The sequence below is a fragment of the Gopherus evgoodei genome, chromosome 9, assembly GCF_007399415.2.
Source record: "Gopherus evgoodei ecotype Sinaloan lineage chromosome 9, rGopEvg1_v1.p, whole genome shotgun sequence".
NCBI classification, from domain to species: Eukaryota; Metazoa; Chordata; order Testudines; family Testudinidae; genus Gopherus; species Gopherus evgoodei.
The window spans coordinates 48,295,823-48,308,594 of NC_044330.1; the positions used below are offsets into that span (position 1 = coordinate 48,295,823).

General features: G+C 44.0%; 1 protein-coding gene across 1 annotated transcript in view; it reads left to right on the top strand.

The window, feature by feature from the left end:
- The first annotated feature begins 8,754 nt into the window (after window positions 1–8,754).
- HS6ST1 (heparan sulfate 6-O-sulfotransferase 1) overlaps window positions 8,755–12,772 on the top strand; it is a 282,737-nt gene continuing 278,719 nt past the window's right edge. Inside the window, exon 1 of the mRNA XM_030575340.1 lies at window positions 8,755–9,618. Within this exon, the coding sequence (XP_030431200.1) occupies window positions 9,101–9,618 (518 nt within the window). The 5' untranslated portion in view covers window positions 8,755–9,100. The remainder of the gene's footprint in view (window positions 9,619–12,772) is intronic.

The following is a 12,772-nucleotide window of genomic DNA, read 5'->3' on the forward strand; positions in this document are numbered from 1 at the left end:
TGTTGTCTGCACTACAAATGGAACCATGCTGTAACACGATCAGGGAACAACAGGGTTAATTATGTCAATTGGCCCTTAGACATGGGCCATTCCAAAGACAGCTACTGAATGCCAGGCTTTGTGACTCAGTACCACTCCCTTACCACGTGTTAATACAGTTACGTAGATAGTAGCAGCAATTAAAGGAACCATAACCCCATCCTCCTTGACAAGGTGAAGAGATTGAGAAACAAAATTCCAAATATGAATAAGTAGAAAAAAGTCTCCTGCCAGCCTAGGTAGAAAATTCCACTCTGAAGAACAGGTAAACAAACAGCTCCTTCCCAAAATGGGGGGCAGAAGAAGTTTTTTAAAAGTGCCTTTCCTGATGCTGAGGATATTTTAGGACTTATCAAAATACACAGTTGCATCAGTTTAACTAAAATTATGATTTAAAATCAATAAAATTAACTGGTGCAAAAGGCTGTGGATGCTCTTCAACTGATCTGGCTAAAGTCTGTTAGGAACAGAAACAAGCCAGTCTTAAACCAAAATATATGTTCACAGATGACTTTGTGCTGGCTCAGCTCAATAGTTAACTGATTTTGGTGCAACTTCTGCGTGGTAGACAAATCTTTAGAATACTCTGCTTAATAAAGCTAATATTTAAATTATCCCAGTTAAGCTTTGAAATTAACACTTCACTGAGAAGTGTGTGTTTCAGGGGGTGATGTGGTATAGTCCGCACATCTTTTGCTATCTGACTGCTGTTTTCTCAGGTTAGTAGGATTGCAATGATGTACAGTGTATTCTGCTGGCATCTTTGGCTTTTTCTTCACCGCAGAGTTCACTTGAGCTTCCATCACAAGAACCTCTCACATGAGTAGGGTGGTGCTTTACACCCGAACTAGCTCGCCTGTCCTGGGCCATAGGCTTACGTTTGAGTGCAACTTGTACTCAGGTCAGTAACCCACCCATTTTGCAGTGGGGATACAGGCTAATAGTCCTCCAGTGCCTTCCCACAATACCCCCCATGTGCCCTAAAGGACAAATCCCCCCAGAATTCACTGGGAAAGAATTATAGAGTGTCTCATCTTACTGCAGTGCTAAGAACCATGGGATAAGATCCCAGAAGTCCTAGCACCTCACATGGATGGGTGCAGCACCAATATGGCTGCACTCGAGTATCACTCTGTAGTGTGGCCACTCACACCCACGCTAGGCCAACCTAGATGCTAGTGGTCACGAGCCAAACACCTGAGTTAACTTTGCAGCAAAGCCCTACCCTCACTGGTGGGAAAAGGAAAACATGCAATTGCTTTTTTAAAATAACAACTAAGAATTTGCAGACAGCAGCAAGAAATTACAAAGTGCTTTCCCACTGCATTTGGGAACATTTTATTACTTCTTGCTGTCATCTGCAAAAAGATCTCCCCTCTTCCTGGTTTGACCCCACCACTGTCTTTTATCCTGAATAACTCATGAGAGGCTTACCTCCTTGGTGTATCTTGAGTAATTAAAGTAGTTGAGTTTAAGTCAAAATTAGGTAACCCTTGATCTAAACTCAACCATTCTTCCTAATCAAGAGAAACCCCCGATCTCCTTACTGATGAAAACCAACAGCATATAACACTTAAGGGGACACTATTGATTTTAAGACTCTATGTCTGTCTGAAAATCTTGCCCACTTTAGGACCACTGATCTTGTACTTGTGTCAGATTTGATGGCATAATATAGCTCGTCATAAGAAGTAAAACCTAAAATCTCAAACTGAAAGACATTGGAAGAAAACGTTTTTCTCTTGCAGTTCACTTTGTGCATTTGAAAGCACTTTGATTTTACAGTGAAACTACATGTCCAGTCAGTCACTTTCCCCTAGTCTGCGTGTCTCTTTTGCAGCAATAGGGAGTAAACATTTTAAAAAAAAATAGGAAAAATGTTGCAAAACCACAAAACCCAGAAAAAATGGGCAAAAAATGCATTTTGTAAAATTGACTAGATGTCATTATTGCCAACCTGAAGCATTCAAAAATCATGAAATTTGCAGAAAAACACCAAATGTAGCAAGATTCAGGATACAATAAAAAAAATTGAGTTTTTCCTGTATTTGTCAGTTATTTTTCTTTTCTCTTTATCACTTTTATGATTAAACAAGGAATAAATACATCTGTGCCCTCTGTGAAATGGAATACCTTTTGGATGTTGTGAGGCTTAATTTTGGTGAGGTGATGTGCCTATCGGACAGAGCTGTAAATAACAATAAAATGCTTAGTCCTTACTCATTCAAAGCACTGTGCAAGCTCCCCATACATGCAATCCAGGTCACCTAATTTCCAGTCATGTGCATTATCAGCTTAGACCACGCTCTCTCGTGCCGTACGCCTTGATACCATGAAGTTTTGGTACCTGTTACAATTTGATTTATACTCTGTCACATACATGCTGCTGGCTTAAATGTGTTTGTGGCAAACGATAACATGTAATCATAGTAAACAAAACAGATTAAGTACATCAATGATCACAGATATGGGTTTATATGAGGAAAGCTATAAAAAATGACAGACTTTTCAACTGTGATTCAGAAAATCAATGGAATTTTTGTTCCTAAGTCAACTGGGTTCGTTTGAAAATCCCAACCACAATATCTGTGCTTGCATGGATTGGGCCAAATTCTTCTCTGTTACACTGGCATAAATCAGAAGTAACAAATAATTAGATATTCCAGATTCACACAATGTAACTGATAACAGTTTGGTCCAGTGCTTAGCCTGTTCATGCTGTCTTAGTTATGAGGACACAATCAATGTAGTTTTTTTTTTAAACAAAAATTATACACTGGTCCCATGTGCAAGATTTAACCTCCCAGAATCCAAGGATGTGGTAGGTTGTGTGTGTGTTTTTTCCCCTCCAGCCATATACAATCCTAGCCAAATGTGCTGCGGATATGATCCTTGCTTGGGAAAACTCCCATTGATGTTGGGGGTTTTGGCCCAGGCCCTCCAAGATATTTAAGTGCCTAACTCACATTGATTTCAATGCAGTGTAGTTGAGTGTCAGTCCCAGGATAGTAGAGAGAAAAGGTGGGTGAGGTATTGGACCAACTTCTGTTGGCGAGAGAGACAAGCTTTCGAGCCACACAGAGCTCTACTTCAGGTACTCTTCTCACCAACAGAAGTTGGTCCAATAAAAGATAATACCTAACCCACCTTGCCCATTGATTTCAATGGAAGTTAGGCACCTAAATACCTTTGAGGATCTCAGCCTCTGTGCTTCACTGTTTTCCATTTTTGGCATGAGACTTAAAACTAAGATCTTGAATACATGTGATAATTAACTTTCTACATGATTCATAACACATCTGTGACAGAGATGGAGCTGATATGTAATATTATGAAGACTGAGATGTGACCATTTTATGACACCATGTGACCTGATTAGCAAGGGGAAGTTATGGTATATTGGGGTTATTAGAATTTCCTATATTACTGTATTGATCTAACTGAATAGGGGGCTGTGGGAAGAGGAAACAGAGAGGCAACACAACAGATGTAGATAAGGACTCCCCGATGCACACTTGGAAGATAATCAGTCTAGTTTCAATGTCTCCTTATTTTACCAAAGCTAGGAAGCTAGCGATCAAAGAACGTTAAAGAGTTAAAAAGCCTTTCTTAAGGAGAAGGGGAGTCACTTGTCAGAAGCTGTCTAGCGAGACAGGCTCTCTGTGAGAAGAGACAGAGAGAGAAATGCACTCTATGGAGGGAGTGTAAAGAAGCAGGCCTCTCAGATCCAGGGCATGGTAAACCTTAGGGAAAAGCTAGCTATGCATACAATCTGTTGTATTGTTTTAAAGACATATTTTCTCGGAAATGCTGTTGTTCTAAAGAAATACTTTGCTTTAAGGAAGTATTTGGCCACTGATTACCACAGTCAGTGTAACAGAGAGAATAGCAGAATCTGGACATAAGTCAGAGCTGCTGAAGTAATCACACAGGGGACTGCAGACCAGGCCTGGTCTGAGAATGAGAGAATCATATGATTCAACCCCGAAAAACAGGTGATTGTTCGAGGATGGAGTGCTAGAGGGGGTGTACTGTAAAGATGAGGAGGGGTCAGATGTGCAGTTCACTAGGTCACTGTGATAATCTGTATCGCCCCTAGATTTCTTTTCTCAATACTTCTTATTGTTGCTATCTATGGGGCAGATTCAAAGGAAGTAACAGTGAATATAGTATTGACTAACCAATGGTGCTGACAAGCCAATGGTGTTCTAACTCTGCTCAGAGCAGGTCTAGATCAGTAGTTCTCAATCTTTCCAAGCTACTTTCAGAGTCTGATTTGTCTTGCATATCCCAAGTTTCATCTCGCTCAAAAACTACTCGCTTACAAAATCAGTCACAGCACACTATTACTGAAAAATTGCTGACTTTCTCATTATTACCATATAATTACAAAATGAATCAATTAGAATATAAATATTGTACTTATATTTCTGTCCATAGTATATAGAGCAGTATAAACAAGTAATTGTCTGTAAAAAAATTTAGTTTGTACTGACTTTGCTAGTGCTTTTTATGTAGCCTGTTGTAAAATGAGGCAAAGATGAGTTGATGTACCATGTGAAAGACCTCTGTATACCCCTGGTTGAGAACCACTGGTCTAGAAGACCACAGTGGTTAAAATGCTGTGGCCTGTCTACACTAGCACTTCCACTGTTGTTTAGTATATACAAAGCCACAGTACTTACTCCCTTGGATCCTAGTTCAGCAAGGTAGTTAAGCATGTGCTTAGTTATCATTGACTTCAGCAGGACTTTAAACTTTAACATAAATAGAGATGGATTTAAGCATGTGTTGAAGTGTTCTGAGGAAGTGGGGCCATACATGTACTCAGCTTTGAAATATCAGCATTTCAGGACAAGATTCCAAGGCACGGGGAAAAAAATAAGGGTGTTGATCCAGAGCTTTGGTCATACAGGGTAGTGACATACATGCAGAATATCTTACATCTTCCACTCCAGAGGTGACTGCATATTCATAAATGATCTGGAAAAATGAGTGAACAGTGAGGTGGCAAAGTTTGCAAGTGACAAAAAATTATTCGAGATAGTTAAGTCCAAAGCTGACTGAGAAAAGTTACTGAGAGATCTCACTAAATTGGGTGATTGGGTAACAAAATTACAGATGAAATTTAGTGTTGATAAATGCAAAGTAATGTACACTGGAAAACATAATTCCAACTATACATACAAAATGATGGGGTCTAAATTAGTTGTTACCTTTCAAGAAAGAGATCTTGGAGTCATTGTGGCTAGTTCTCTGAAAACATCCACTCAATGTGCACCAGCACTGCGGCAGTAAAAAAAGCTAACAAAATGTTAGGAACTATTAGGAAAGGAACACATAATAAGACAGAAAATAGCATAACGCCACTATATACATTCATAGTACACCCACACCTTGAATAGCATGCAGTTCTGGTTGCCCTATCTCAAAAAAGATATATTAGAATTGGAAAAAGTAGAGAAGGGCACTAAAAAAATATTAGGGGAATGGAACAGCTTCCATATGAGGAGAGATTAAAAAGACTTTGAATGTTCAGTTTAGAAAAGAGACAACTAAGGGATTATGACAGAGGTCTATAAAATCATGAATGGTGTGGAGAAAGTGAATAGGGATATGTTATTTATTGCTATACATAACACAAGAACCAGAGGTCACTCAATGAATAATAGGCAGCAGGTTTAGAACAAACATAAGGAAGTACTTCTTCACACAACATACAGTCAAACTCTGGAACTTGTGCAAGAGGATGTTGTAAACGCCAAAAGTATGACTGGGTTCAAACAAGAATCAGATAAATTAATGGAAGATAGATCCATCAATGGCTATTAGCCAAGATGGCCAAAGACACAACCTCAAGCTCTGGGTGTCCTTAAACCTCTGACTGCCAGAAGCTGGGACTGGACGACAGCAGTAAATCACTTGTTAATTGCCTTGTTCTATTCATTCCCCCGAAGCATCTGGCACCATTGGTCTGACCCAGCAGTTTTATATTCTTATGCATTTGAGAAGTCTACAATAATTCCTTATATTTCCAATATGTTAACTATTCTGCAATCCTTCTAGATAAAAGGTGCTATAGTAGAGAAAACATTAGATTTTCAACTGTATTTCTGCATTTTCTTCTGTGGTTGGGTTTATGTTCTGTAAATTATATTTTAGTGTATTCTATCACAAAATAACATATGGTATACTCACCACAAATAAAAACTAGTAATGGAATATAACGGAACATCTCCACCTTTACAACTTTTCATGAATCTATCATAGCTAAACAAAAATTCTAAAATATTCTCTATCTTGGAGTTACCATCAAGCCATTAACAATAAATAACCCATGTAACTGGAATTAACACAGTTGGCTATTTCTACTGGTTATAGTCTTTTACAACCAGAGACAAACATCAATACCAAGAACTGCTTTGTAGTTTTTACGATACAGCATATATTCCAACCATTTATATAAACCATCACATAAATGCCCATATTTCCAAATCAAAATATAAATTTCAGACCTTAAACTGAGTTTATACTACATTTGCAGATTCTGCTAAGCACTGCATATAACAATGACATCATTGTTTCTGGAGTTTCTAACATACATGAAAAGGGAAAAATCAGAAGCAGAGTTTTAAAAAGAATATATCAAACAAAATAAATGCATAAACACAATATATGAAGCGTTGGGGTGCTATAAAGATTTTATTGTTACTTGTTTGGGAAGAGCCACATACCTCACTGTGGCTCTGCAACTAGTGAGTAATGCAGTCATCTCAAAATCCAGCAGATTTATTGGTAATACTGTTCAGACTAAGTTCTTGTATCTCATTTTCTCCTAACCCCTTATAAATAAGACCCAGCTTTTTGCAGAAGGTAACCTACATTTCATTTCTTTACACTTCATATAAATGCAGTGACTATATTTGGTGGAGGAAGAGAACTATTGACTCTTTGAAATTTAGTCACAACATAGTTAAATTAAATGATCAGTGGAAATACATGAAAATGGTAGAGCATAGAAATAATTACTGAAAATAAAATATTTAGGAGATGTCGATCTGGTAGACTTGAGGCATTTTCTCGTATTCTGGACTCTGCATAAAGAATAACCTATTCCTAGGTTGGGTACTTACATGATTCCTATCACATTAGTATCCACGTGTCTTATAATCTTTAATCTATTTATCCACACAACACCCCCTGAGTTGAGGAAGTACTGTCATCCCCATTTTACAGATGGGAAACTGAGTCACAGATACTAGCTGACCTGCATGAGGTCATCCAGGAAGTTTGTGGTACAGGAGGGAATTAAACCTGGGTCTCCCAAGCAAACACCCTAACCACTGGACCATGCTTCTTCTGGGATGGGAAGGAAGTCCAAAGGTTTCAAGTAGTTTATTTTATTTACTTAGACCCTGCTTTAGTAAGGTGTTTAAGCATTTGCCCAGCTATAAACACAATCCTACTTTAGTCACTGAAGATTATTTGCTTATTGAGGAGTTTCCTGCATCTTCCTCTCGAGCATCTAGTGCTGCCAATTGTCATATACAGAATTTTGCACTAGGTGGGCCATGTGTTTGATCCAACATAGCAATTCCTACGTTCCTTAACCATGCTGGGAACTATTATGTTGTAACTGGATTCCCTGGCAGGGTTAATTTTGAAAAGTCTTTGCTGATAACTCTGCAAAAGCATTCTCTTCAGAAATCTCTCTCTGTTGATATCTCATCCACTGGCTTTGTTTTTAGGCCGACCACCTGTTCTCTTATTTTTAAAATGACACAGCTCACACATGAAAACATATTTTTTCCCCTATAAAGTTTACCACACATGCTTGCTCTTTTCTTCCCTCCCACAGCCACCATAAGCCTCATTGTGACACCAGAATAAAGTCTGCGGCACCCAGTTGTGTGTAGGGTGACCAGATGTCCCGATTTTATAGGGACAGTCCAGATATTTGGGGCGTTTTCTTATATAGACACTAATTACCCCCAATCCCCGTCTCAATTTTTCACATTTGCCATCTTGTGTGCATCAGAACAAGAGGCATACAGTGTCCCCTGGGGAACGAGCAGACATTTTTGCAAAGCATTACTCTGTATTCATACAAATACTCTCAGTGCTAATAATTTTGCAGGGGTGCTGGGAGCCATTGAACCAAACTTTAATCCCTGTATATGATGGAATCCCCTTTAACCAGGGCACCCCCATTCCAGCAGCACCTGTGTAATTTTGTTTAAAAAAGGGAGGAGAAATAAGAAACTCAGCTGTGTCAAACCTCTCTCATTGCAGGTGATTGTCAAGGCTTCGTGCAAAGGTTCTCCCTGAAGGGATGGTTGCATTGCAGAGTGTTTCCACGACACCTTTACGGCTTTCCCCAATTTTTCCCTCCTGGCTTTGAAATCTCCCTTATTTAAATTCCCATAGCTTAGCAGTTCTGCAGCTTGGCAACCTGGGGTTGGGGGCGGGGGCAAGGGCAAGGGCAAAGGCAAAGGCAAAGGGGACCGTTCTGCTGCTCTCTGAGGAGAACTGTAAAAGTCTGGGAGCGTGGAGAGCTCCCCAAGCGGACCCAGCGGCTGTGTGTAGGAAGTGGAAAAGGGGAGGGGGAAAAAGGCTGCGGGCGGGTGCTCGCAACCTCAGAGCTGAAAGGGCTGCGGGGCTTTGCCGTCTCTCTCGCTCTGTCTCTCTCTGCTGCTGTCGGCGCGAGGCGGCCGCCGAGAGCGGAGCGGAGCTGAGCGAGCGGCGCCGGCGCTGTGCATGCTGGGCTCCGATCATGGTGGGCTCGCGCTAGAGGCAGGAAGGGCTCGAGCCAGTCCCCCCCGCCCCTGGCAGCCGCGCGCCCCCCGATCGGCGAGTCCTGGGGAGAGAAGACACCGACCGGGAAGGGGGCTGGTACCCGCCGGGCGCTCGCTCTGTCCCGCGCCGCAGCGCCCCGGGACCGCTCGCCGGAGGAGGAAGGGGGGTTGCCCCGGGTGCCAGCCGCTGTGGGGGGACGGGAGCGGACCGGACCCTGCCCCCCGCCGCTGCCCCCCGCGTGCCCAGCCCCGGGAGATGGTGACACATGAGGCGCGCTGGCAGGAGCATGGTTGAAAGGACCAGCAAGTTCTTGCTGATCGTGGCCGGCTCGGTGTGCTTCATGCTCATCCTGTACCAGTACGTGGGGCCGGGGCTGAGCCTGGGGGCGCCCAGCGGCCGCGCCCCGGCCGAGGAGCTGGACCTTTTCCCCACGCCGGACCCGCACTATGTCAAGAAGTACTACTTCCCCGTGCGGGCGCTGGAGCGGGCGCTCGCCTTCGACATGAAGGGCGAGGACGTGATCGTCTTCCTGCACATCCAGAAGACGGGCGGCACCACCTTCGGCCGCCACCTGGTGCAGAACGTGCGGCTCGAGGTGCCCTGCGACTGCCGGCCCGGGCAGAAGAAGTGCACCTGCTACCGGCCCAACCGCCGGGAGACCTGGCTCTTCTCGCGCTTCTCCACCGGCTGGAGCTGCGGGCTGCACGCCGACTGGACCGAGCTCACCAGCTGCGTGCCCGGCGTGCTGGACAAGAGGGAGAGCGCCGCGCTCAAAGCCCCCAGGTGAGCGGCACCCCTAGCCCACCCTGCGGGCATGCCTGGCATCTCCAGCAAGGGAAACAACCCACCCGCACCCTCATGATGTTCACTGCACCCCCAGCCCGGGAACGCTCCTCTGCACACTCACAGTGAGCAGTGTATTCCCCTCTGCACCCCCAGCCTAGCCTGTGGGCATGCCTTGCACCCCCAGCATGAGAACTGCTCTCAGCACCCTTGCGGTATAGGGTGTACTCTGCACCCCTAGCCATGCTTGCAGGCATGCACTACGCTCCCCTGCTGCCTTGGCCCGGGAACTCCCCTCTGCACCCTCACAGCGTGCATTGTATTCCCTTCTGCATCCCCAGCCCAGCCTGCAGCATGCTCTGCACCCCCAGCATGGGAATGCCCCCTGCATCCTCATCACGTGCACTGCATCCCCCTGGGCATCCCCTACACTGCCAGCCTGGAAACCCTCTCTGCACACCCATGGCTTGCACTGTACTCCTCTCTGCATCCCCAGCCCACAGCATGCTTTGCACTCCTTTATACCCTCAGCACCACCACTTAATTTCCACAGCATGCACTCCGTCCCCTCTTCAGTTTCACAACATGCACTGCACCCCATCACCTCTCTCTTCATTCTCTCTGCACCGTGAGCTTGGGCACCTCATCTGTGCCCTCACGGTGTGCACTGCACCCCCAGTCAAGGTACTCCCTTTGCATGCACTGGACTCCTCTCTATCCCCAGCCTGGGCACTCCTCACTGCACCTCCATTTGCACGCTCACTCAGGGCACTGTACTCTGCACCACCAGCCCAGGCACCTCCTCTGCACCTCTACAATGTGTGTTGCACCCCCAGCCCAGGCACCCTTTTTCATGCGCTGCACCCCTCTCTCTACTCTCAGCCCAGGCACCCCCTTCTGTACCTCCACAGCATACACTGCACTTCTCTAGGCACCCCCAGCCCATGCCATGCACTGCACGTCTCTCAGCTCCTCCAGCCTACTGCTCTGGATACACTATAATCTCGCCTGGCCACCCACTTCTGCACTCCACAGCATACACTACACTCTCCACCCAGACATCCCCTCTGCCACCCCCATGGCGTGTGCTGCATCTTCTCTCTGCACCCCCAGCTCAGACCACCTGCCCTCTGTACCCCCACAGCATGCATCCATCTGCACTCCCTGCCCTTGCCACAACATACACTGCACCTGTCCTCTGCATCCCTAGCCCAGGTACCCCCTCTGCCCACACCATTATAGGCATTGCACTTCTTTTTCTGCACTCTAGTTCACCCCATTGCATTCACTAAACCTCCCCGCCACATCCCATCTTGTGCGCCCTCCTCTCCTCAGCCGAGCCTTATCCTTGCCCGTGTAATCTATATGCCTACCCTACTCTGTGGATCCCTAATCCTCCTGTACCCCAGCTAAACCTGTACACCCTCAATTGCAAGCAAGAGAGACCCAAGACAACCAATCCCCTGCACACTTAACCCTCCCGCATGTATGTGCACAATCACCGCCATATTCCACTTTGCGTACCCCATTCAGCCCTGCACCCACTCTATATTCCCCCCCTTCAGTTCCTATCCTTTTCTGTGCACAGTAAGTGGTGCTTCAAAAGCCTTAACTGAAAGCTGTACCTTTCCCCTGCAAACCTCAACCTACATCCCCTTTATCTCTCTGTCTTCCACTTGGGCAAGAGAGAGAGCATCATTCCAAAGTCCTAGGCGAGACAACTCTCTCAAAATTTCATCCTTACACATGCCCAGTCCGACCCCCTGCCCCTCTCACACAGACACCAAATCCCACTGCATTCCTATCGTCTTGCATCCTATCCTTCCTTCCACTACCCCAATCTTAACTTGCTCTCAAACTAATAATTTACAATAATCTATGTAAATTTAAATTGGTTTGTTTAAAAGCATCTCCAATTGTTCTTATTCCTGCTGCCCAAATGTAATATATTTTTGTGTCTTTGAGCCCAAGAGGTCTGGTAGGGATCAGCTAAAAAACTGTAATTGGAAATACCATGCACAATCTCTTTAGTGAATGTAAATCACTGTTGTTGTTATTACTATCCCTTGTATCATTTTTTTCCCTAAGTTTCATTCTCAGAGCTGTGCAGCATTTTATGCAATCATTTGTTAATGCCATGTGCTGTATATATATCGTTAATAGCATACGTAATAATCCATTTAGTGAATGGCAGCCTTAGAGCAAGTCTGTGTTTTAGCATCGCTGTTCTTTCTTCATTAAACCATTTTAGTTGGTCTTGTCCTAGGAGCAGTATGCAGTTATTAGTGTATTAGTTATTAGTATTCTTTATTGCCTCTATTGTGATTACTGCTCTTTTCATGCGTTTCAGTGTTAGTCATCCTAATACTATACTTGAGTCACTGTCATGCTGGCTGATCCGGGAGCAGCAAACCAGGCTTTCCTTGTGATCTGTTATTTTTAAGGTGCTTGTAAACATTTATAAACAAAATACCCTTCACTAAACCACATCAGCAACAGGACAGGTGAAGTACTGCAATGAAAACTGCTCAAAGTTCAAATCTGGTAAAAACCCAGTCTGTGAATCTTGGCACCCAGCTAGCAAACTGTTAACCTGCCATAAAGACAGATTTTTGGATAGATCCAGACACCCATGTGTTCAGGATCCTCAGTTGTACTTAAACCTACTCTACCTTCAGTATTTAACCCTACCCTCCTTGCTTTTTTATACAGTTAGTACAGAATGGCATAATGTTGTTGTAATGAAGCTTCAGATTGTGAACATATAGTGAGGGTCCTGTTGCATGGTTGCTCAGTTGCCGTTAACCTTAAAGGCTTAATAATTAGTTCTTTCTGAAGATGTTCCACTTTGAGGAATGGATTCTGTGTGTATTTTTGTAGGGATTTCAGAGCTAGCTACAAAGTATTGCACCTTTTCAGTAATTTTTAAATGAGGTTATTTTCTCTCTAATATTTTGTTTTTTTTGGGGGATTTAAGGCATTTGACACTTTTTTTAAACTATTTGTGCTCAAAATATATTGAAAAAATAATCTAGGCGCCCAGTGCATCCAGGAGCATATTTATCATGAAACATACCATGTGGTGGCACGGGACCTCCAATGACTGGGGGGGGCCCAAATGCAGGACAAATCTCATCTGACAACCTGTCCCTGA